This window comes from Oncorhynchus clarkii, chromosome 4, assembly GCF_045791955.1.
Source record: "Oncorhynchus clarkii lewisi isolate Uvic-CL-2024 chromosome 4, UVic_Ocla_1.0, whole genome shotgun sequence".
Lineage (NCBI taxonomy): Eukaryota > Metazoa > Chordata > Actinopteri > Salmoniformes > Salmonidae > Oncorhynchus > Oncorhynchus clarkii.
Genome location: NC_092150.1, coordinates 6,950,990 through 6,976,491, shown reverse-complemented (window position 1 = coordinate 6,976,491; position 25,502 = coordinate 6,950,990). Strand labels below are relative to the sequence as shown.

Below are 25,502 nucleotides of genomic sequence, written 5' to 3'. Positions count from 1 at the left end.
ATATTTTTATACTTTACATAAGTATTCAGACCCTTTACTCAGTACTTTGTTGAAGCACCTTTGGCAGCGATTATGACACTACAAGCTTGGCACAGGAGGTGGCAGGGTAGCCTTATGGTTAGAGCGTTGGACTAGTAATCAGAAGGTTGCAAGCTCAAATCCCCGAGCTGACAAGGTACAAATCTGTCGTTCTGCCCTTGAACAAGGCCATTAACCCATTGTTCCTAGGCTGTCATTGAAAATAAGAATTTGTTCTTAACTGACTTGTTCTTAACTGAAATCATTTTTTTTTTAAACAAATCCATTAATCTTTCCCTCAATCTTGACTAGTATACCAAGTTCCTGCCTTGAAAAATGCTACCACCACCATGCTGGTGACAGGTTTCCTCCAGACGTGACGCTTGGCATTCAGGCCAAAAAATTCACTCTTGGTTTCATCAGACCAGAGAATCTTGTTTCTCATGGTCTGAGAGTCTTTAGGTGCCATTTGGCAAACTCCAAGCGGGTTGTCATGTGCCTTTTACTGAGGAGTGGCTTCCGTCTGGCCACTCTACCATAAAGGCCTGATTGGTGGAGTGCTGGAAGGGGCCCCCATCTCCACAGAGGAACTCTTGAGCTCTGTCAGAGTGACCATCGAGTTCTTGGTGGCCCTTCTCTCCGTTTGGCCGGGCAGCCAGCTCTAGGAAGAGTCTTGGTGGTTCCAAAGTTCTTTTACTTAAGAATGATAGAGGCAACGGTGTTCTTGGAGACCTTCAATGCTGCAGAAATGTTTTGGTTCCCTTCCCCAGATCTGTACCTCTACACAATCCTGTCTCAGAGCTCTATGGACAATTCCCTCGACCTCATTGCTTAGTTTTTGTTCTGACATGCACTGTCAACAGTGGGACCTTATATAGACAGGTGTGTGCCTTTCCAAATCATGTCCAATCAATTGAATTTACCACAGGTGGACTCCAATCAAGTTGTAGAAACATCTCAAGGATGATCAATGGAAACAGGATGCACCTGAGCTCAATTTCGAGTCTCATAGCAAAGGGTCTTAATACTTATGTAAATAACGTATTTCTGTTTTTTATTTTTAGTACATTTGCAAAAATGTCTAAAAACCTGTTTTTGCTTAGTCATTATGGGGTATTGTGGGTAGATTGATGAGGAACACATTTAATGTAATACATTTTAGAATAAGGATGTAACGTAACAACGTTTTGGAAAAAGTCAAGGGGTCTGAATACTTTTCCCGAATGTTCTGTATGTACTGACTATCTAGTCACAGTGTGATACATGATGAATTACAGTGAAAATGTATTATATTTTTTGCAAGAATAACCTACATTGTTTTACATTCAATAAATGATATTCATTATATTATGAAACCATTTCGGAAACTGCTTGAGCAGTTTATTTTTCGTAAGTTATCGGTCTCAACTGGAGCTGACAGTTCAAATACTGTAAATAGCGTTTATTATGTTAGTTACTAATATACTGCTGTTACACTGTTGCTACACTGCTATTACACTGTTGTTGTTGTTGTTATTATCATCAATTTGATATAGAAACATGAATCTAATGTATCTAAACTGATATTGCAGCTTCATTTACATTCCATCAATGTGATTGCGCGTGCGCATCTACAGCCTGCAAGCAGCATTGCCTTCCGTAGCCTGCAGCAGGCGTGCTCGCTGTTTGCAGCAGTGCCCAGCCTCTCTCTGCGAAATAATGCTTTTTGTATTCCCGCATGCCGTTTGTTTTCTTTTATAAAATGTCAAGTGCAGACAAGTCATAGTCTTAACCGTCATGGTCTATCGTCGATCCAGTAGGTTGACCTAGCTCATACGATCCTCATCATCAAACGGTGGGTACTCGGCTCTGGCGTCATGCATGCACTACCACAGCCGGGGAACCAACGTTATATCAAGGTATAAACAGGATGAGGCCTATTTGTTAGACCCCGACCAACCCACCTCCGCTCAACGAGAATATCATCGTGATGGCCGATGATGATGATCAACAACAACCTGGTCAGCTGAAGCCCAACTCGGGATTGGGCTCTCTTCCAACGTTAGTACCAGGACTACAGGGCCCCGAGGCCAATGCGTTGCAGTACAAAATAAAGAATTCAATTTGGTAAGATATATATTAATGCGTTCAATGGTCAATGCACACTCCACTTGACTAGTTTATAAATTAGCTACGGTGCTGCACAGCTACAAAATGATGACAGCTCGGGGTCTCGCCTGTCTTCTACCTTAACTCACGCCTTCTCGTTTAGGTCTTCGATTCGTTTGCTAATCAATATGTAGCTAGCTAATAGCTAACTACATTGGTGTGTATTTAAGTAGCTAACGTTAGCTAGTAGTAGAATATTAATTGAGTTTAGGTTCGCTAGCTAGCTAATTTTGGTTTTCTGTCCTTGTTGCTGGGGCTGGCTGTGAAATAATTGCTGCTAGCTAGTTAGCCAAGCTTGCTAGACAATTTACCAGACATATTGAAAAATGTATTGCTCTTTAACTACACAAGCTATGTAGCCTGCTAGCTACATCATGACAGTTAGCTACATGGTTATAATTATGTATGCATAGCCAAAGGAGGCCCAATGAGTCCTATGTACTGACACTCGTCTATTATCAATAACAGGTATACATCTGCCAATATGATTAGTCAGCCAAAGGGAGGTCCCTGACACAAATGATCCATAATGTCATTGAATACAGTGTTTGTGTATAACATGTACTGTTCCATATTCTTGGTGATGAGACCTGTCAAAAATTTTTTACATTCCTAGATCCAAATGCACTGCATTGTGGAGATCTGAAAGGATTTGATATGATATAAATCTACCATGGCAAGGTGGAATATTCACCACATTGCACATGTTAAGGCTGGGCGATATGCCCAAAATATCATATCAAGGTATGTTTAATATTTTTGACAGTATGATGGTATTTTATGTTTTTTTGAATAATAAAAAGTTCTAATTATTCTTTATGAGTAGTGAGTGATCCTAGTGTGACATCACATACATTCTAAGTGATTTCAATGGGGTTTTCTCCATTCTGTTTGGTTTATACTGTTCAATTCAACTTCAACCCAAAATAATTTTCTGTATTTCCATCAATTTCTGACACATTGGTGCGGCTGGCTTCTGGGTTAGGGGGGAAGTGTGTCAAGAAGCAGTGCGGCTTGGCAGGGTCGCGTTTCGGACGACACATGGCTATTGACCTTTGACTCTCCCAAGTGTGAATGGGAGTTGCATAGAAGGGGCAAGACTGTAACTACCAATTAGATATCACGAAATTGCAGAGAAAAAGGGGGTAAAATATAGATATAAATTATAGTGGGCACTTTGAATACAGCATTTGACATGACAATGAAGGAAAATGCCAGGGAGGAGTTATTGTTACAGGGCAGGAACCAAAGTGTTGGTCAGTGTTTCCTAGGGGACCCTATAATCTCTGGCTACATTAAATGTTTCATCATGTAGCCAATATATTCATGCTTTGCCTATTCCTCTTTGATTTAAAATATACTGTTTCACAAACAACATGCTGATTTAGGCCTACACCATCACTGGTATCATGCTAGCTACGTTTGCTCTGACTCAGTATATTTTATTAGCTAGCTAGCCAGCTAACTAACGATTAGCGGCTAACACGATTTACCTAAAACTTGCTAAGAAAAGACAAGCTAGCCGTTTGCAGATGTAAGAAACACAAACTAATAGTGTAATTATAGAACGCTGGTGGATTTATATTAAGAAGTAAAGTGGAAGCAGCATCGTTGCCTTCAACATTGTTGCATGTGCTGCATTGACCATGCAGATTGAACGCAAGTGTCTCGTGGTCAAGCAACAACAAATGCGCTGCTTGAGTGGCGGGGGGCGGGGCTAGGTTTGTGTGGAAGGCGGCACGGATAGAGAAAGAGAACGGAGAGGGATGACTCAGGTAACGGTGTAAATATATATATATATATATATATATATATATATATATATATGTTACTCATGGCATATGACATTTAACAAACCAAAACATTAAAATACAGTTATAGAAGGTAAAGTGAAAACCCAAACCGGTCCGTGCATCAATAGCGGGATATTGTAAACAATGTTATACCGCCCAGCCTTAGCACCTATCAGTTCAACACAGGTGCATAGGTTGTAGGTAGGCCATGGGAGAAAGAGGTCCATTTGAGATGCATACAACATTTTGTTCTGTGAGATTGAGGACTTTTGAGAACATGTTATGCTGCTGTCTTGTTCCCCCTCCGTAAATATCTCCCATTCTTTCTCTCTTTCTCTCTCTCATTGTAGCAAATCTGTACAATCAAAAGTGGACAACATATTGGTGAGTAGAGTTGTTATTAATATATCGGCTTTGATGCGGCGTGAAAAACCACAGTTCAGCTTTTAGTTAAAGGTGCTCATGTACCGGTGTGCACCAATTTTTAGCAATCGCTATTGACTTCCTCGTGTGTTTGTGAAGAATATGTCTCAGATATTACTAGGGCAACGGCTGTCTTTCAGTAACACTTTATTTAAATGCTGCAGGTATGATGCTTTATAACTGGGTATAAGCATGTATGAACCTTCATAGCTTATAAGGCTTCATAAGCCTTATAAGCTATCCAGGGTTGGTGGTCAATTCCGTTTAAATTCCAATTCAGAAAGTACACTGAAATTCCAAATGGTTCCAATCGTTTTTCCACCAATCATTTTTCCCATAGGGGATTTTTAGAAACACTTAAAATAAGGGCCGTGTTTCGTGTAGGCTCACCCTGGCATGACATTTTGATAAACATTTAAATCTATCTAGGACAAGGTAACTTTTATCAAGATATTCGGTTCTATTTACTCTCAGATTTGAAAATGCAAATTAGCATCAAGGTAGACACCACCAGGGTAGCCTAGTGGTTAGAGCATTGGACTAGTAACCGAAAGGTTGCAAGTTCAAATCCCCGAGCTGACAATCTGTCGTTCTGCCCCTGAACAGGCAGTTAACTCACTGTTCCTAGGCCGTCATTGAAAATAAGAATTTGTTCTTAACTGACTTGCCTAGTTAAATAAAGGTAAAAGAATGCAAGACTACAAATCCATGCAAGCTCCTGCACGTAATCTCTAGCTGACATCTTTGCTAACAGGTGTTGTGTCAATTTAAAACTTGCACAAGACAGTTCCTTACATTGACAATTCTGTGGAGTTTAGCCAACTTATTAATTACTAAATTTAGCTAACATAGTTCATCCAGAGATTCTTACCTTTGCCTCGATTCAACTGTCTCATCCAGACTATCATGGCATTTGTAGTTCTTTATCATAGCCACTTTATCAGGTAATTCGTTTTTTTGTGGGGGGGTAAATACAGGAAAATATATTGATAAAGTCACCTTTTCCTAGAGAAATTTACAAGGTTATCAAAACGTCAAGCCTACATGAAACACGGCCCTTATTTTAAGTGTTTCTAAAATCCTCTTAAAAATTAAGGGTGGAAAAAAGCTATTGGAACCATTACTTTTGTTTGACCCCTGGGTTTAGTGGGTAATTTGACTCTATTTATTTAACTAGGCAAGTCAGTTAAGAACAAATTCTTATTTTCAATGACAGTGGGTTAACTGCCTGTTCAGGGGCAGAACGACAGATTTGTACCTTGTCAGCTCGGGGGTTTGAACTTGCAACCTTCCGGTCACTAGTCCAACGCTCTAACCACTAGGCTACCCTGCCGCCCCTGTCATGTCCAGTTCCTCCCTGTTTCAGTCCGTTCTCTTTCTTTTTGTGCCTTATATAACGAACACGACCCTGGTAATAAACTTAACTCATATGAGGACCCAATTAATATGTAAGGTTAGACCTACTTGTGTCAATCATAACAGAATGAAAGCAGACTATAGCTAGCCTATACTGTTAGAAAAGACAGTGGCAGGCGGAAGCTAACAAGCACATGGCATGCTGGTAGTGGTGGAGTCCAGTAAATTGTTTTTATTTTATTCTCCGCTGATTGGCTGACAACTCTCACCTCGTTCATAAGTATGGGTTCCCCTAGCAACAAAGAGGCAAATAGAACAGGAAGAGGTGAGATGAATTCCATTCTTAGAAGCCAATTGAAAAGGAGCTAGGGTGGAGTCTGTTGTGATGTGGAAATCAAAGACGTGTTGTCAGTGTGCCCGCTGACAGCATCTCTATATACAACATGCGTAGTGTTTTTTGTTGTTGTTGATTATCATAATATCTAGGCTACATTTACATTACATTTGAGTCATTAGGAAGCACTCTTATCCAGAGCGACTTGGCTACAATCAGGTACATTCAACTAAGGTAGGTAACTAACTGGCAGTGACAGAGAAGCAGATTCCATGGTTCCCATGGTCACAGAGATAAAACATGTTTTGATGGGACAGACATAGTATGTTTCCCCTCTCTCTCTTATACCTCGCTCTGTACATTTTACAGCAAGATGTTGAGAAGTTTACAGACATCGAGAAACTCTACCTCTACCTTAAGTTGCCTTCTGGTCCCAACAATGGCATTGATAAAAGGTAACGTCTTCCCCCTTTTTCTCTGATTTAGTTTTATTTGATTAGACAATTCAAAGTACATCAAATATTACATCAAGCGACAGATACAGTTGGCCTTCAGAAATTATTCATAACCCCGTGATTTATTCCAGATTTTGTTGTGTTGCAGCTTGAATTCAAAATGGATTAAAACATTTTTTTCTCTCTCTCATCCAAAGACAATGTCTTCGTTTCATTATTCTCCTTAGTGTGCTCTAAAATATGGAATATCTCAATTCTGGGGAAAAAATATCACTTCATGTTTGAGACATTTAGCATTATCTCAAAGTACCTTTTTTATTTACACATTACCTCATAATGACAGTGAAAACACATTTATTGAAAATGAAATATAGAAATATCTAAATTCACACCTCTGAGTGAATTCTTTGTAGAAGAACGTTAGGCAGCAATTACAGCTGTGAATTTTTCTGGGTAAGTCTATATAGCTTTGCACACCGAGAGTGTACAATATTTGCACATTATTCTTAAAACAAATTCAAGCTCTTGTCAAGTTGTTGATCATTGCTAGTCAGCGATTTTCAAGTCTTGACAGAATTTCAAGCCAATTTTAGTCATAACTGTAACTCGGCCACTCAGGAACATTCAATGTCGTCTCGGTAACCAACTCCAGTATATATTTGGCCTTGTGTTTTAGGTTATTGTCCTGCTTAAAGGTAAATTTGCCTCCCAGACTGAACCAGGTTTTCCTCTGGGATTTTGCCTGTGCCTGTCTATTCCATGTATTGTTATCCTAAAAACCTCCCTAGTCCTTTACGATGAAAAGCATACCCATAACATGATGCAGCCACCACCATGCTTGAAAATATGAAGAGTGGTACTCAGTGATGTGTCGTGTTGGATTTGCCTCAAACGTAACGCTTTGTTTTCAGGACATAAAGTTAATTTCTTTGCCATATTTTTTGCAGTTTTACTTTAGTGCAAACAGGATGCATGTTTTGGAATATTTGTATTGTGACCAGGCTTCCTTCATTTAACTCTGTTATTTAGGTTATTATGGTGGAGTAACTACAATGTTGTTGATCCCTCCTCAGTTTTCTCCTATCACAGCCATTAAACTCTAACTGTTTTCAAATCACCATTGGCCTCATGGTGAAATCCCTGAGCGGTTTCCTTCCTCTCTGGCAACTGAGTTAGGAAGGATGCCTGTATCTTTGTAGTGACTGGGTGTATTGATACACCATCCAAAGTGTAATTAGTAACTTCACCATCCTCAAAGGGATGTTCAATGTTTGCTTATTACATTTTTAACCATCTACCAATAGATACCCTTCTTTGCGAGGCATTGGATAACCTCCATAGTGTTTCTGGTTGAATGTGTGTTTTCGCTGCTCGACTGAAGGACCTTTCAGATAATTGTATGTGTGGGGTACAAAGATGAGGTAGTCATTCAAAAGTCCATCCAACTTATGGGACTTGTTAAAGCACATTTTTACTCCTGAACTTATTTAGGTTTGCCATAACAAAGGGATTGAACACTTGTTGACTCAAGACATTTGCAGCTTTTCATTTTTAATTAATTTGTAAAAAAAAATATCTAAAAAAGGTAATTCCACTTTCACATTGTGGGGTATTGTGTGTCGGCCAATGACACAAAATCTAAATGGAATCCATTTTAAATTCAGGCTGTAACAACAACAACATGTGGGAAAAGTCAAAGGGGTGTGAATACTTATTCTGTATCTCATTGTCGTTTGTAACCTATATTATTATTATTATTATTATTACTATTGCTGTGTTGATTGTGGTGCTCGCGACGGCTTTCAATTTGTCTTGGATTAAATTATTTTTTTGTGACCTGATAGTATCATTTTTACCTCAGCTGTTTTTTTTTCATCACAGGCTGTATTCATATTTCGGTGCATTTGAAAAGAAAGCTTCTACAATTCCTTTTGCATCAAAATTCACCACTTCGTTCTCGGTCTTGTGATCTTATGCTAATGTCCGTTAATAGAATTGTTTATTTGTATCATTAATGAAGCGATACTAGTATAATGATTGATTTGCTATTATACCCTGTTTTCTATGTCCTTAATTGTATTTATTTTTTATTTTTTTAATCTCTTGTCTGTCTACCCGTCACCTCAACCCTCCAACACTGCAACATCACTAGGACTGAGAATCAGAGAGCCTCCACTCCTGGACTATGGTTACTACATTACACACACACACAATTTATTGCAAGAAATCAAAATAAAATCGGAGACTATTGTTTCGCCACTAACCAGTTTGTGTCGTTGTAATTTGAAACCGTTTCAGTGACCAGAGTGGCATGTCGTCCAGCCGAACACAGCAGATGTACGCTTTCAACTGGATCCGCAATCACCTAGAGGAGCACCCTGAGACATCACTGCCAAAGCAAGAGGTGTACGACGAATACAAGTGAGTATGACCTGTACATTGGGTTAAAAAAGATTCCCAGAGTCAAAAGACAATAAGCAGGTCATCCTGAATCCTCCAACTAGGATTTCTGGAAATGGGAATTTACGGGAATTTTGAAACCCTACCCTATGTTCTCAGTACAGAATTTCCATTGAAAGTGCTTTCTAGACTTAGGTTTAAACTGTGTCTGGGAAAGCAGCCCTTGAGTGGAGTATTAGCAGTAGTAGTAGCGGCAGTAGTAGTAGTAGCGGTAGTAGTAGTAGCAGCGGTAGTAGTACTAGTATTGGTAGTAGTAGCAGTAGCAGCAGTATTATTAGTACTAGTATTAGTAGTAGTAGTAGTAGTTGTAGTAGTGGTAGTAGTAGCAGCGGTAGTAGTAGTAGCAGCGGTAGTAGTACTAGTATTGGTAGTAGTAGCAGTAGCAGCAGTATTAGTAGTACTAGTATTAGTAGTAGTAGTAGTAGTTGTAGTAGTGGTAGTAGTAGTGGTAGTAGTAGTAGTAGCGGTAGTAGCAGCAGTAGTAGTATCGGTAGTAGTAGCGGTAGTAGTAGCAGTAGTAGTAGTAGTGGTAGTAGTAGTAGTGGTAGTAGTAGCAGTAGCAGCAGTATTAGTAGTACTAGTATTAGTAGTAGTAGTAGTAGTAGTGGTAGTAGTAGTAGTAGTGGTAGTAGTAGTAGTGGTAGTAGTAGCAGTAGCAGCAGTATTAGTAGTACTAGTATTAGTAGTAGTAGTAGTGGTAGTAGTAGTAGTAGTGGTAGTAGTAGTAGTAGCGGTAGTAGCAGCAGTAGTAGTAGCGGTAGTAGTAGTAGTAGCGGTAGTAGTAGCAGTAGTGGTAGTAGTAGTAGTAGTAGTAGTGGTAGTAGTAGTAGTAGTAGTGGTAGTAGTAGCAGTAGTAGTGGTAGTAGTAGTAGTAGTAGTGGTAGTAGTAGTAGTAGCGGTGGTAGTAGTAGTAGTAGCAGTAGTAGTGGTAGTAGGAGCGGTAGTAGTAGTAGCAGCTGCAGTAGTAGTAGTAGTAGCGGTAGTAGTACTAGTATTGGTAGTAGTAGCAGTGTTAGTAGTACTAGTATTAGTAGTAGTACTATTATTAGTAGTAGTAGTTGTAGTAGTGGTAGTAGTAGTAGTAGTGGTAGTAGTAGTAGCAGCTGCAGTAGTAGTAGTAGCGGCAGTAGTAGTACTAGCGGTAGTAGTAGTAGCAGCGGTAGTAGTAGTAGCAGCGGTAGTAGTAGTAGCAGCGGTAGTAGTAGTAGCAGCGGTAGTAGTACTAGTATTGGTAGCAGTAGCAGTAGCAGCAGCATTAGTAGTGCTAGTATTAGTAGTAGTAGTAGTTGTAGTAGTAGTAGTTGTAGTAGCAGCAGCATTAGTAGTGCTAGTATTAGTAGTAGTAGTAGTAGTAGTAGTTGTAGTAGTGGTAGTAGTAGCAGTAGTAGTTGTAGTAGCAGCAGCATTAGTAGCAGTAGTAGTAGTAGTACTTGCAGTTAGTAGTTAAAAAGGGGGATTTGTTCAGGATTCTGTTCAGATCAATCAAGTGTATTTTATAAAGCCCTTTTCACATCAGCAGTGCAGTGGCAGAAATACAGTGGCTAGGAATGACATGTACAGTATTGTGATAATACATGTACATATTAGTGGAGGACGGCTCATAATAATGTCTGTAACGGAGCAAATGGAATGGCATCAAACACCTGGAAACCATGGAAACCATGTGTTTGATGTATTTGATACCATTCCACTGATTCCGCTCCAGCCATTACCACGAGCCCGTCCTCCCTAATTAAGGGAGCGTCCTGTACTACAGATTGTATTGTCATAATGCATGTTTATCATGTGGTGAATGTGTTTCAGGAGCTACTGTGACAGTCTTGCCTACCACCCACTGAGTGCTGCAGACTTTGGAAAGATCATGAAAAACGTGTTTCCCAACATGAAGGCTCGCCGCCTGGGCATGAGAGGCAAATCTAAATACTGTTATAGTGGACTGAGGAAAAAAGCTTTTGTTCACATGCCTTCTCTGCCCAACCTGGACTTACAAAAATCAGATGACGGGGTAAGTTCATCAGGGTTGGGCTCAGTTCCATGGTTGGGGTCAGTTCCATTTCATCAGGGTTGGGGACAGTTCCATTTCATCAGAGTTGGGCTCAGTTCCATTTCATCAGAGTTGGGGTCAGTTCCATTTCATCAGGGTTGGGGTCAGTTCCATTTCATCAGGGTTGGGGTCAGTTCCATTTCATCAGGGTTGGGGTCAGTTCCATGGTTGGGGTCAGTTGCATTTCATCAGGGTTGGGGTCAGTTCCATGGTTGGGGTCAGTTCCATTTCATCAGGGTTGGGGTCAGTTCCATGGTTGGGGTCAGTTCCATTTCATCAGGGTTGGGGCCAGTTCCATTTCATCAGAGTTGGGCTCAGTTCCATTTCATCAGAGTTGGGGTCAGTTCCATTTCATCAGGGTTGGGGTCAGTTCCATTTCATCAGGGTTGGGGTCAGTTCCATTTCATCAGGGTTGGGGTCAGTTCCATGGTTGGGGTCAGTTCCATTTCATCAGGGTTGGGGTCAGTTCCATGGTTGGGGTCAGTTCCATTTCATCAGGGTTGGGGTCAGTTCCATGGTTGGGGTCAGTTCCATTTCATCAGGGTTGGGGTCAGTTCCATGGTTGTGGTCAGTTCCATTTCATCAGAGTTGGGGTCAGTTCCATTTCATCAGGGTTGGGGTCAGTTCCATTTCATCAGGGTTGGGGTCAGTTCCATTTCATCAGGGTTGGGGTCAGTTCCATGGTTGGGGTCAGTTCCATTTCATCAGGGTTGGGGTCAGTTCCATGGTTGGGGTCAGTTCCATTTCATCAGGGTTGGGGTCAGTTCCATGGTTGTGGTCAGTTCCATTTCATCAGAGTTGGGGTCAGTTCCATTTCATCAGGGTTGGGGTCAGTTCCATTTCATCAGGGTTGGGGTCAGTTCCATTTCATCAGGGTTGGGGTCAGCTCCATTTCATCAGGGTTGGGGTCAGTTCCATTTCATCATGGTTGGGGTCAGTTCCATTTCATCAAGGTTGGGGTCAGTTCCATGGTTGTGGTCAGTTCCATTTCATCAGGGTTGGGGTCAGTTCCATGGTTGGGGTCAGTTCCATTTCATCAGGGTTGGGGTCAGTTCCATTTCATCAGGGTTGGGGTCAGTTCCATTTCATCATGGTTGGGGTCAGTTCTATTTCATCAGGGTTGGGGTCAGTTCCATTTCATCAGGGTTGGGGTCAGTTCTATTTCATCAGGGTTGGGGTCAGTTCCATTTCATCAGGGTTGGGGTCAGTTCTATTTCATAAGGGTTGGGGTCAGTTCCATTTCATCAGGGTTGGGGTCAGTTCCATTTCATCAGGGTTGGGGTCAGTTCCATTTCATCAGGGTTGGGGTCAGTTCCATTTCATCAGGGTTGGGGTCAGTTATATTTCATCAGGGTTGGGGTCAGTTATATTTCATCAGGGTTGGGGTCAGTTCCATTTCATCAGGGTTGGGGTCAGTTCTATTTCATCAGGGTTGGGGTCAGTTCCATTTCATCAGGGTTGGGGTCAGTTCTATTTCATCAGGGTTGGGGTCAGTTCCATTTCATCAGGGTTGGGGTCAGTTCCATTTCATCAGGGTTGGGGTCAGTTCTATTTCATCAGGGTTGGGGTCAGTTCCATTTCATCAGGGTTGGGGTCAGTTCCATTTCATCAGGGTTGGGGTCAGTTCCATTTCATCAGGGTTGGGGTCAGTTCCATTTCATCAGGGTTGGGGTCAGTTCCATTTCATCAGGGTTGGGGTCAGTTCTATTTCATCAGGGTTGGGGTCAGTTCCATTTCATCAGGGTTGGGGTCAGTTCCATTTCATCAGGGTTGGGGTCAGTTCCATTTCATCAGGGTTGGGGTCAGTTCCATTTCATCTGGGTTGGGGTCAGTTCCATTTCATCAGAGTTGGGGTCAGTTCCATTTCATCAGAGTTGGGGTCAGTTCCATTTCATCAGAGTTGGGGTCAGTTCCATTTCATCAGAGTTGGGGTCAGTTCCATTTCATCAGAGTTGGGGTCAGTTCCATTTCATCAGGGTTGGGGTAAGTTCCATTTCATCAGGGTTGGGGTCAGTTCCATTTCATCAGAGTTGGGGTCAGTTCCATTTCATCAGGGTTGGGGTCGGTTCCATTTCATCAGGGTTGGGGTCAGTTCCATTTCATCAGGGTTGGGGTCAGTTCCATGGTTGGGGTCAGTTCCATTTCATCAGAGTTGGGATCAGTTCCATTTCATCAGAGTTGGGGTCAGTTCTATTTCATCGGAGTTGGGGTCAGTTCCATTTCAATTCAGTCAAATCAGGAAGTAAACTGAAATTCTAATTCCAAATCTCATTGAAAAGCAAGTTTAGGAAAATTGGAATTTCAGTTTAGATCTGAATTGAAATGGAATTGACCCAAGTAGATCTACCCTAACCCCAGACAGGATATCAGATCTGAAGGACCTTTTCCCTACTAACCCTCTTCCCTCATCTCGCCCCCAGTGTGAGTTAATGGAGCCGTCGTCGGGCCAGTCTCCCAGTGCGGAGGATGAGATGCGCTCAGCGGCCTGTGGCTTGGTGTGTGAGTGGGCTCAGAAGGTCCTCAGCAGACAGTTTGATGCCGTGGAGGACCTGGCTCGCTTCCTGCTCAACAGTCACTACATAGGAACCAAGTCCATGGCTGCCCTCACAGTCATGACTGGGGCTCCCACAGGTAGGCATGGCTAATGAGGATGGTGGTATGGAAGGTACAGGTAGGCATGTGTTGAAGGAATTTCTAAATTCCTCTGTTTTAATTCCCAATCAAAATTAAACACTCTGTCAATGCATTAAGGGTTTGTAAGACCCTCATTTTATAAGAATGGACAGAGCCCCGGTCTTAAAAGTCAGGTAACAGCGTTTAATTCAAGAGAGTACTGCCTTCATAAACATTTTACCACAGGTTATAAACTGAAAATGACGTCAGCGTTTTCTAAATGTTCTATCTCTTCTTGACACTGGTAGAGAGGCCCTATAGTTCTCGAGCCTTCCCTCCTCGCCTAGAGCCAAGGTCAGTCAGTGTAGATAAGCATTCTAGACAGTCTGGAGATAGTCCGTCCCTGCCATCTGGAGATAGTTCATTCATTTGTACCAAGGCATTGTTCTAAACTCCTGACTACATTATATACAATTGGGAATGGGAGCAAGAGAGAAAATTCATACATGTACAGTAACATAATAGTATTCGCATTATTCAGTCCAGATTGAAATGTATACATAATTAGTCATCATTGATAAAAATTCCCTTAACAGCATGGCTAATGGGGATGGTGGTATGGAAGGTACAGGTAGGCATGGCTAATGGGGATGGTGGTATGGAAGGTACAGGTAGGCATGGCTAATGGGGATGGTGGTATGGACGGTACAGGTAGGCATGGCTAATGGGGATGGTGGTATGGACGGTACAGGTAGGCATGGCTAATGGGGATGGTGGTATGGAAGGTACAGGTAGACATGGCTAATTGGGATGGTGGTATGGACGGTACAGGTAGACATGGCTAATGGGGATGGTGGTATGGAAGGTACAGGTAGGTATGGCTAATGGGGATGGTGGTATGGAAGGTACAGGTAGGCATGGCTAATGGGGATGGTGGTATGGAAGGTACAGGTAGGCATGGCTAATGGGGATGGTGGTATGGGAGGTACAGGTAGGCATGGCTAATGGGGATGGTGGTATGGAAGGTACAGGTAGGCATGGCTAATGGGGATGGTGGTATGGGAGGTACAGGTAGGCATGGCTAATGGGGATGGTGGTATGGGAGGTACAGGTAGGCATGGCTAATGGGGATGGTGGTATGGAAGGTACAGGTAGACATGGCTAATGGGGATGGTGGTATGGAAGGTACAGGTAGGCATGGCTAATGGGGATTGTGGTATGGAAGGTACAGGTAGGCATGGCTAATGGGGATGGTGGTATGGGAGGTACAGGTAGGCATGGCTAATGGGGATGGTGGTATGGGAGGTACAGGTAGGCATGGCTAATGGGGATGGTGGTATGGAAGGTACAGGTAGGCATGGCTAATGGGGATGGTGGTATGGAAGGTACAGGTAGGCATGGCTAATGGGGATGGTGGTAAGGATGACCGCAGTCAATGTGGCTCAACTGTCAACATGGGGCTCACCTGTCAACAGGGGACTCCGCTGTCAACAGGGGACTGAGCTGTTAACAGGGGACTGAGCTGTTAACAGGGGGCTCAGCTGTCAACAGGGGCTCAACTGTCAACAGGGGACTCAGCTGTCAACAGGGGACTGAGCTGTTAACAGGGGACTCAGCTGTCAACAGGGGCTCAACTGTCTTGCTCATGTATCAGGCTCCAGTTGATGATGTAATGTTTTGGGTGACGGAGTCTAACGCCAGTTCTGAAGATTCAAAAACCGTTTTAAACTCTCAGGTGTGTTGACTCTGAAAAGTATTGGTTACTTCTCATCTGTATGTCTCACCAGGTCTAAAGACGCCCACGCCAACCTCTGCGTTCGTGCCCACGTCTGAGGCCTCGTCCTTCCAGCCGCAGGTGAAGACGCTGGCCTCTCCCTCGGTAGACGCCAAGCAGCAGCTCCAGAGGAAGATCCAGAAGAAACAGCAGGAGCAGAAGCTCCAGTCCCCCCTGCCTGGAGAGGCCCAGGGACAGAACCAGGCCAGGAGGACCGAGGCCAGCACCCCAGGGCCAGCTATCCCCTGTGGAAGTCCTGCGCTGCTCTCACCACAACCTACCATTGGTATAGTGGTGGCAGCTGTCTCCAGTCCCATCACGGTAAGAAGGGGTTATGAACACACACACACACACACACAGACACACACACACACACACACACACACACACACAGTTGAAATCAGAAGTTTACATACACCATAGCCAAATACATTTAAACTCAGTTTTTCACAATTCCTGACATTTAATCCTAGTAAAAATGTCCTGTCTTAGGTCAGTTAGGATCACCACTTGAGAATGTGAAATGTCAGAATAATAGTAGAGAGAATGATTTATTTCAGCGTTAATTTCTTTCATCACATTCTCAGTGAGTCAGAAGTTTACATACACTCAATTGGTATTTGGTAGCATTGCCTATAGATTGTTTAACTTGGGACAAATGTTTCGAGTTGCCTTGCACAAGCTTCCCACATAAGTTGGGTGAATTTTGGCCCATTCCTCCTGACAGAGCTGGTGTAACTGAGTCAGGTTCGTAGGCCTCCTTGCTCGCACGCGCTTTTTCAGTTCTGCCCACACATTTTCTATAGGATTGAGGTCAGGGCTTTGTAATGGCCACTCCAATACCTTGACTTTATTGCCCTTAAGCCATTTTGCCACAACTGTGGATGTATGCTTGGGGTCATTGTCCATTTGGAAGACCAATTTGTGACCAAGCTTTAACTTCCTGACTGATGTCTTGAGATGTTGCTTCAATATATCCACATCATTTTCCATCCTCATGAAGCCATCTATTTTGTGAAGTGCACCAGTCCCTCCTGCAGCAAAGCACCCCCACAACATGATGCTGCCACCCCCGTGCTTCACGGTTGGGATGGTGTTCTTCACCTTGCAAGCCTCCCCCTTTCTCCTCCAAACATAACGATGGTCATTCTGGCCAAACAGTTCTATTTTTTGTATCATCAGACCAGAGGACATTTCTCCAAAAAAGTATGATCTTTGTCCCCATGTGCAGTTGGAAACCGTAGTCTGGCTTTTTTATGGTGGTTTTGGAGCCGTGGCTTCTTCCTTGCTGAGCGGCCTTTCAGGTTATGTCGATATAGGATTTGTTTTACTGTGGATATAGACACTTTTGTACCTGTTTCCTCCAGCATCTTCACAAGGCCCTTTGCTGTTGTTCTGTGATTGATTTGCACTTTTCACACCAAAGTACGTTCAACTCTAGGAGACAGAACGCGTCTCCTTCCTGAGCAGTATGACGGCTGCGTGGTCCCATGGTGTTTATACCTGCGTACTATTGTTTGTACAGATCAACATGGTACCTTCAGGTGTTTGGAAATTGCTCCCAAGGATAAACCAGACTTGTGGAGGTCTACACACTTGTGGAGGTCTTGGCTGATTTCTTTTGATTTTCCCATGATGTCAAGCAAAGAGGCACTGAGTTTGAAGGTAGTCCTTGAAATACATCCACAGGTACACCTCCAATTGACTCAAATTATGTCAATTATCCTAACAGAAGCTTCTAAAGCCATGACATAATTTTCTGGAATTTTCCAAGCTGTTTAAAGGCACAGTCAACTTAGTGTATGTAAACTTCTGACCCACTGGATTTGTGATACAGTAAATTATAAGTGAAATCATCTGTCTGTAAACAATTGTTGGAAAAATGACTTGTGTCATGCACAAAGTAGATGTCCTAACCGACTTGCCAAAACTAGAGTTTGTTAACAAGAAATTTGTGGAGTGGTTGAAAACGAGTTTTAAATGACTCCAACCTAAGTGTATGTAAACTTCCCACTTCAACTGTACGCACACAGATCAGACAAGATTGATAACTGTTAGTCCAGGTTTGGCCAGTGTAGGTCGTCATTGTAAATAATAATTTGTTTTTAACTGACTTGCCTCGTTAAATAAAGGTTATAAACACTACGTAGTCAAAAAAATGACACAGAAATAAACCAGATAAGTGTTTTTCCTAGAAGTATTTTTCATGTTTAATGCTAATAGTCATAATTCCCTAATCGAACATGTTCCACCGTGTCCGTTGTCTCCCCCCCCCCCCCCGCAGGTCCAGAGGAGCAGACAGCTGATGACTTCCCCTAGTCCAGTGGGATCCGCCGAGGGGAAGGTCCTGCCAACGGTCAACTTCCAGGTGGTCACCCACACCCAGTCTCTGACCCACAGGCAGTCCCCGAAGACTCCCCAAAACATCTCAGCCAGCCCCGTGGGCGACCGCCTGGCCAGGCACAGGTAACAACCATAATAATAAGGAAGTATAAACTATACCGTCAGAACCAAAACCTAAGGTTAGGCATAGAGTTCAAATTAAGTAAGGTTAAGGTTCAGGAACAAGGGTTAAGTTGGGTATAGTTTCAGCGGGGTTAAGGTAAGGTTTAGGGTAATGCGTTATTGTTCTGCTGGTTAAATTGACACTGTCTAATAGACATTAATTAACACGAAATCTGTAGTTTGTGTTAATCTATTTCCATCTCCTGGAACCACAGGTACCCCCAGATCCTCCCCAAGCCCTCAGCCACGGGGGCCATCACCCTGCGTTCGCCCCCCACCCTGCTCATCACAAACAGCCCCATGAAGACCCACCACGTTGTCAAGATGACCGCCATCTCCCTGGCCCCTAGCAACACTCTCAGTACCAGCAGTAACAGTATGGTCCTCAGGCCAGCCTCGGCCGGGGTGGGAACCACCACCACCACCACCACCTTTACCACCATCGCTGCCCTAGAGGAGGTTCAGCAACAGGGACAGAGCCAGGGAGGCCCCCCAGCCCCAGCCACCCCGCAGTCCCCTGCAGCATGGCCTGGCGCCCCACCCTCCACCCCTATTCCCACAGTGGTCCCTGAGGCCATCATCACTGATAATACCCCGGGCTGTAACTCTGATAAACGGAGCACCATAAAGCAGTCCCCCTGTGGGGCCAGAGGTCCAGAGAGAGCCACCAAGTGCCGGGCGGCCAGCGAACCCTCGCTTATGGGCAAATGCTCACCAGGACCTGACAGAGTGACCGCTAGGACCAAAAGCGTCTCATTCTCCTCCACCTCTCCTCCAGCTGCTGCCACCAATGCAGCGATCAAGTGGGCGGGGCCTCAGCAGGACAGCAACAAGAGCATCATCGCCACCACCTGTCATCAAGAAAGTCCTTTGTATCTGACCGTTGCTCCCTCGGCCAATCAAAATACTCCTAACGTCAGCGGAATGTCCTCCTCGTCCAATGGCTCGTCGGCTGTTACCTTATTGTCCCCTAAAGACTCCTCGTTCGGGGTCAAGAGCCCCAGGAAGCGGGCCGGCCCCGGGCTGGATTCCTCCCACGTCATCCCTGTGAAGCGCGTCTTCATCTCCCAGCAGCCTTTGAGTGTGACCTTTGACCCCAAACCATGGGTTCCAGCTAGACCTGGCACTCCTGCCAGACCTGAGAGTGCCCCCTGTCGAGTGACAGTGAAACAACACCTAATGCCCACGAAGATCCTGGCGCTGTCCGACTCGCCTGTCACGAACGCAGACATCTCCTCCCTCTCTTCCTCGCAGGCTGTCGTCAGTGTGAAGCCACAGGTCTCCTCGTTGCTGGTAGTGAAACGCGAAGACCCGTCCTCTCGAGGACTAACACTAAGCACTGTCAGCAGTCACACCAGCAGCACTGCAGCCCCTGATAGCACCACCACCACAGTGTCTGAGCAGCAGCAACACTCTGGGGCCTCTGTCTCTGTGATGGCGGTAGGAGCACAGCATCAATCTGAGGCCTCTGTCTCTGTGATGGCGGTAGGAGCACAGCATCAATCTGAAGCCTCTGTTTCTGCGATGGCGGTAGGAGCACAGCATCAATCTGAGGCCTCTGTCTCTGTGATGGCGGTAGGAGCACAGCATCAATCTGAGGCCTCTGTCTCAGCGATGGCGGTAGGAGCACAGCATCAATCTGAGGCCTCTGTCTCAGCGATGGCGGTAGGAGCACAGCATCAATCTGAGGCCTCTGTCTCAGCGATGGCGGTAGGAGCACAGCAACAATCTGAGGCCTCTGTCTCTGCGATGGCGGTAGGAGCACAGCAACAATCTGAGGCCTCTGTCTCTGTGATGGGGGATATAAAAAGCACAATGTGGGAGGAGTCAGCTGCGGGGCAGCCGGAAGAGCTGCAGAAACAGACCTTCAGTCAGAATGTGAGTCTATAGCTGTGTTTGAATACCCATACTGTGTACTACATACTTAATGCGTATATACTACATACTATATACTATTAGTATACTGTAAACGAACGGTATCCTTTCAGTTGAGCGTACTAGCGGTTCGTCGGTCTACCGGAAGTTAATGCTGTTGCTATGCAACTTATTGCTAGCTTGTTAGCATAACAAATTACTGGCTAGACATTTTACGACTTCATTTTTACAAATTTACAAACACTCAACACCCGTTGAATATGGCCGGTGTCAGTAAACGTTTGCAAAAAAGCGGAATTAAATTGTTGCCAGCAGCACAGTTACAGTCACCAACGCTCTGGGTAACATGAAAAACAGCCTAACCAGCTCTGCTAGGGTGGGTTAAATGGTCAGAGAGAGGTGTTCTCTCATTGGTGTCTGGAAGAAGCTAGCATGCTAGCCAACGTTATAAAGTTAGCTTGGGTGCTTGACTGCCTGTTGTGAGGTCAGAAAACTCGGATCAACCCTACTCTTCGGCCAGAGCGTCCAGCGTGCGCTCCGAGAGCAAAACGCTTTGAATTTACAAACGGACAATCTGACAACGCTCTGATTTTACTAACGCAGACCTGAATTTACGAGCACACCCTTAGTAGCCAACTAACGTTAGGTAGCTAGCTAACATACCGGTACATACTACTGTAATGATATGCCATGCGTTTCGTAAGGCTAGCATAGCTAACTTATTTGAAAACGTATTTAAAGCAATTGAATTTCTATCCGTTCTCGTCAGTCTGCATATTTTCCGCCATTTTCTTCAAATCTGAAAACATTGTGAAGCCACGCCCATTTTTTATGAAGAATTGCATTATGGGCCCTAAAAGCACGGAAATAGTGTCCACTGCTTGTGTACTTCGTATTTTGGTGAATGTAGTATGACATCCGGGAACTTTTGGCATACTAACTACATCCGCTCTTTGACCAATAAGCATAGTACAAACTCAATGTATGTCACAAATAGTACTTAGGTTAGTGCAGTTAGTATGAGTATTCCAACACAGTTTATATGTGTGGCCCCTCTATGTCTATGTATAGTGCTAATTGTTTTTAAATAGATAAGAGTTTAGAAAAGTTAATATTTTAACACCGGACACCGATTTAAAATGTAATGCACCATTTTTAATCATCCTCTTGCCTACCTCATTTGAACACACACTTGTATATATACTTTTTTTTCTATTGTGTTTATCCCACGTGTAACTCTGTGTTGTTGTTTTGTGTCGCACTGCTTTAGCTTTATCTTGGCCATGGTCGCAGTTGTAAATGAGAACTTGTTCTCAACTAGCTTACCTGGTTAAATAAAGGTGTTCTCAACTAGCCTACCTGGTTAAATAAAGGTGTTCTCAACTAGCCTACCTGGTTAAATAAAGGTGTTCTCAACTAGCCTACCTGGTTAAATAAAGGTGTTCTCAACTAGCCTACCTGGTTAAATAAAGGTGTTCTCAACTAGCCTACCTGGTTAAATAAAGGTGTTCTCAACTAGCCTACCTGGTTAAATAAAGGTGAAATAAATAAATAATCCTTGTAGGGTAATGTCAATGAAACATTGTCCCTCCTCTGATGGTCAATAAAGTTCTATTCTGATTTTTTCAATTCTAGATACCAGCAGACCACACCAAGCAGCAGGCCCTGGGCTCCACCATGAACCAACACCAACTCCCAAACATCATGTCCCAGACCTCAGACTCCTCTGATCAGTTATCTGGCCTTCACCAGGAGATAGTGGACTTTGCCTCCTCAGCCTCCCAGCACGGCTCCACCATGGACTACTTCTCCTTTAATGATGACGATATGACCCAGGACAGCATAGTGGAGGAACTGGTTCAGATGGAGGAACAGATGAAGCTGAAGGGCCTCCAGCCGTTGTTCAGTAGCTGTGTGGATAATATCTCTCTCCAGGGACAGCCTGGGGGCCCCCAGGGGGCCATCCTCAACACTCACCACCAGGGGGATAGTTCCTCTTTCTACCAGTCTGCCCATAGCAGCACAACCCCCATCCAGACTCCCACCCCGACTCCCACCCCGACTCCAACCCCGACCCCCACCGAGATGACTCTCGGTGGGCACGGGCTGACCAGAGAGAGCCCCTGTTGCCATCACAGCATGGCCCCTATCACGCCCGTGGAGGGGCCTCTAGGAGGCCGACACACCCCTATAAGCGCTCTGTCTAACTGTTCTAGCGGCATCCCTCCCAGCCCGGTGGAGTGCAGGAATCCGTTTGCCTTCACCCCTATCAACTCCAGCATGGCAGGGGGTTACCACGATGCCTCCGTGGTGTCCGTCTCCTCCAGTCCCATCAAGCCCATGCAGAGACCCATGGCCACGCACCCAGATAAGGCTAAACTCGAGTGGATCAACAACCGCTACAACAGTAGTGGTACTGAAGCTACTGGAGGAGTCGGAGCAGGGCCAGGGTCTGGGTTATCCATCTCTAACCACAGCCTTGGTGGACTCCTGCCTAGTTACCAGGATCTAGTGGATGACCATTTCCGTAAGCCGCACGCCTTCGCTGTTCCGGGCCACAGTGGCCAGTCTTTCCAGTCTCAGTCCAGACTGCAGGATGGCGAACACTTCTCTCCCATCTCCCCGGTGCAACAGCAGATGACCAGCGTGTCGACCACGCCCACCAACACTCCAACCAAACAGGATGAGAGATTTGCTGTGCCCGCCCCTTTAGACAACAAGGGCGGAGCCTCATCGTCGGGGGGCGGGACGTTCCGTTGCCGTAGCGTCAGCCCCGCCGTGCGCCAGAGGACCTTCAGCGGCACCGGCACAACACCCGGCACTGGCACAACCACTCAATTGGTCGTCTCCCCTTTCAGCTCCCCCATGACCTCCTCCGAGATACTCAGCTTCCTGTCCAATAGCCAATCGGTGGGCAGTAACCTCCACAGCATGGCCCAGCGCAGCCAATCGGTGCCCTTAAACATCATGATGCAGAGCGTTGTGGAGATGGAGCTGCTTCCTGTAGAGATGCAGGCCATCCAGGGACAGAACCAGAGTAATGCCAATAAGATCACCAACGTCCTCTTGAGTAAGATGGACTCTGGCGTGGACGACACAGTCAGGGGCCTGGGCATCAACAACTTCCCCTCCAACTACACTGCCCGCATGAACCTCACCCAGATGCTGGAGACCCAGTCTCAGAGCCAGGCCACCAATGGGAGCTTCACAACCGGAAGGGGAGGAGGTAACACCCACCAATCCCACCTTCAGCTGCAGACCGTCAGCTCCAGCCCTGCCTCCTTCGACCTCCAGCAGCATGGGGGCTACCTCACCAGCACTGGAGGAGGCGGGGGGGGGGTGAGCTTCTCCTCTGGAGACAACCAAGCACAATCAGGTCCTGGTGAGAATGTGGACCTGGAGCTCCAGCAGATCCAGGGCCTCCAAGAGCTCCAGACCCAGACCCAGCTCCAATCCCAGGCTAGACTGCTCCAGAGTCCCCAGCTCCAGGGTGGGCTCCAGCTTCTCCAGACCCAGACCCAGCTCCAATCCCAGGCTAGACTGCTCCAGAGTCCCCATCCCCAGCTCCAGCTTCTCCAGACCCAGTCCCAGGTACTCCTCCAGCCCACCCCCACCCAGCAGCAGCAGGACGATGACGCCCAGCAACAGCTAGACTTCAACAACACTGTTAAAGACCTGTTAGGTGACGACGGCCTCAACGTTGACGCTGAAGGCCTCAACCCCAGCTCTCAACTGGTCGGTCAGGTGGCGTCAGAGCTTAATGCCGCCGTGGTGTCCGACTTCACCAATGACATCAGGTTGACCTCCGACCTTTCCAACAGCATCACTGACCTGAACACACTGGACGCCAACCTCCTGTTCAATCCGTCCAATCAGCAGCAAGAACAGTACGAAGACGCCACACTGGAAGAGCTGAAGAACGATCCTCTGTTTCAGCAGATATGCAGTGATACTGTGAACTCCTCGTTCGACTGGCTAGAGAGCAAAGACCAGCCTACTACCGTAGAGATGTTGGGCTAATGTTGTTATTGGACGCATCCCAAATGGATGCTCATTCTCTACATAGTGCACTACTTTTCATCAGGGTCCATAGGGTCGACCCATAGAGCCTGGTCAAACGAAGTGCACTAAATATAGGGAATAGGATGCCATTTCAAATGCAAACCAGTATTTTTAAATAAGTATTTATGGTTTTCGTTTTGTTGTCTTTTGTTTTGAACTGTGAGTAATGTGTATACAGTGTATTTGGGAAAATATTCAGACCCCTTCACTTTTTACACAGTTTGTTACGTTACATTCATTCTTATTCTAAAATGGATTCCATTGTTTTTTCCCCCTCCATCAATTTACACACAATACCCCATAATGACATAAAAATACCCCATAATGACATCACAATAACCCATAATGACAAAGAAAAAAACAGGTTTTTCGAAATGTTTGCAAAAATATTATCTAATTATTTTTTAAATACCAAAATATTTCATTTACATAAGTATTCAGACCCTTTACTCAGTACTTTGTTGAAGCACCTTTGGCAGCGATTACAGCCTCGAGTCTTCTTGGTTATGACACTACAAGTATGGCACACCTGTATTAGGAGAGTTTCTTCCATTCTTCTCAGTAGATCCTCTCAAGCTCTGTCAGGCTGGATGGGGATCGTTGCGGCACAGCTATTTTCACGTCTCTCCAGAGGTGTTCTCTCGGGTTTAAGTCCAAGCTCTGGCTGGGCCACTCAAGGACATTCACAGACTTGTCCCCTAAGCCACTCCTGCGTTGTCTTGGCTGTGTGCTTAGGGTCGTTGTCCCATTGGAAGGTGAACCTGTTCATCTTTCCCTCGATCCTGACTAGTCTCCCAGTCGCTGCCTCTGAAAAACGACCAACAGCATGATGCTGCCACCACCATGCTTCACCGTAGAGATGGTGGAGGTTTCCTCCAAACGTGACTCTTGGCATTCTGGCCAAAGAGTTCAATCTTGGTTTCATCAGACCATAGAATATTATTTTTCATGGTCTGCGTCCTTTAGGTGCCTTTTGGCAAACTCCAAGCGGGCTGTTATGTGCCTTTTACTGAGGAGTGGCTTCCGTCTGGCCATTCTACCATAAAGACCTGATTGGTGGAGTGCTGCAGAGAAAGTTGTCCTTCTGGAAGGTTCTCCCATCTCCACAGAGAAACTCTGGAGCTCTGTCGGAGCGGCCATCGGGTTCTTGGTCACCTCCCTGACCAAGGCCCTTCTCCCCTGATTTCTCAGTTTGGCATGGTGGCCAGCTCTAGGAAGAGTCTTGGTGGTTCCAAACTTCTTCCATTTAAGAACGATGGAGGCCACTGTGTTCTTGGGGACCTTGGATGCGCAGACATTTTTTGGTACGCTTCCCCAGATCCTGTGCCTCGACACAATCCTGTATCGGAGCTCTACGGACAATTCCTTATACCTAATGGCTTGGTTTTTGCTCTGACTCGCACTTTGAACTGTGGGACCTTATATAGAGAGGTGTGTGCCTTTCCAAAACATGTCCAATCAATTGAATTTACCACAGGTGGACTCAAATCAAGTTGTAGAAACATCTCAAGGATGATCAATGGAAACAGGATGCACCTGAGCTCAATTCCGAGTCTCATAGCAAAGGGTCTGAATACTTATGTAAATAACGTATTTCTGTTTTTTTTTTATTTTATAAATTTGCAACAAACAAAAAAAAAAA

General features: G+C 44.9%; 1 protein-coding gene across 2 annotated transcripts; it reads left to right on the top strand.

Moving 5' to 3' along the window:
- Window positions 1-1,656: 1,656 nt before the first annotated feature.
- Window positions 1,657-25,502, top strand: LOC139406350 (DNA-binding protein RFX7-like). Of its 2 annotated transcripts, XM_071148862.1 has the most exons (11): window positions 1,657-2,124; window positions 4,310-4,343; window positions 6,442-6,527; window positions 8,680-8,715; window positions 8,826-8,948; window positions 10,791-10,992; window positions 13,452-13,662; window positions 15,432-15,739; window positions 17,703-17,884; window positions 18,139-19,801; window positions 21,434-25,502. In XM_071148862.1, the coding sequence occupies exons 1-11, from the start codon at window positions 1,988-1,990 to the stop codon at window positions 23,816-23,818; spliced, it is 5,367 nt and encodes a 1,788-aa protein (XP_071004963.1). In that variant the 5' UTR covers window positions 1,657-1,987; the 3' UTR covers window positions 23,819-25,502. The 2 variants fall into 2 exon arrangements, with proteins under 2 accessions (XP_071004963.1, XP_071004964.1); XM_071148863.1 differs by lacking the exon at window positions 4,310-4,343 and having other exon boundaries at window positions 1,958-2,124.

What these genes read in the sequence shown, in the direction of transcription:
- LOC139406350 (XM_071148862.1), top strand. Translation starts at nt 1,988, where the DNA reads ATGGCCGATGATGATGATCAACAACAACCTGGTCAGCTGAAGCCCAAC. An exon ending in AACAATGGCATTGATAAAAG is followed by an intron (nt 6,528 to 8,679) that starts GTAACGTCTTCC and finishes CAACATCACTAG; the next exon opens with GACTGAGAATCAGAGAGCCT. An exon ending in AACAGACCTTCAGTCAGAAT is followed by an intron (nt 19,802 to 21,433) that starts GTGAGTCTATAG and finishes TTTCAATTCTAG; the next exon opens with ATACCAGCAGACCACACCAA.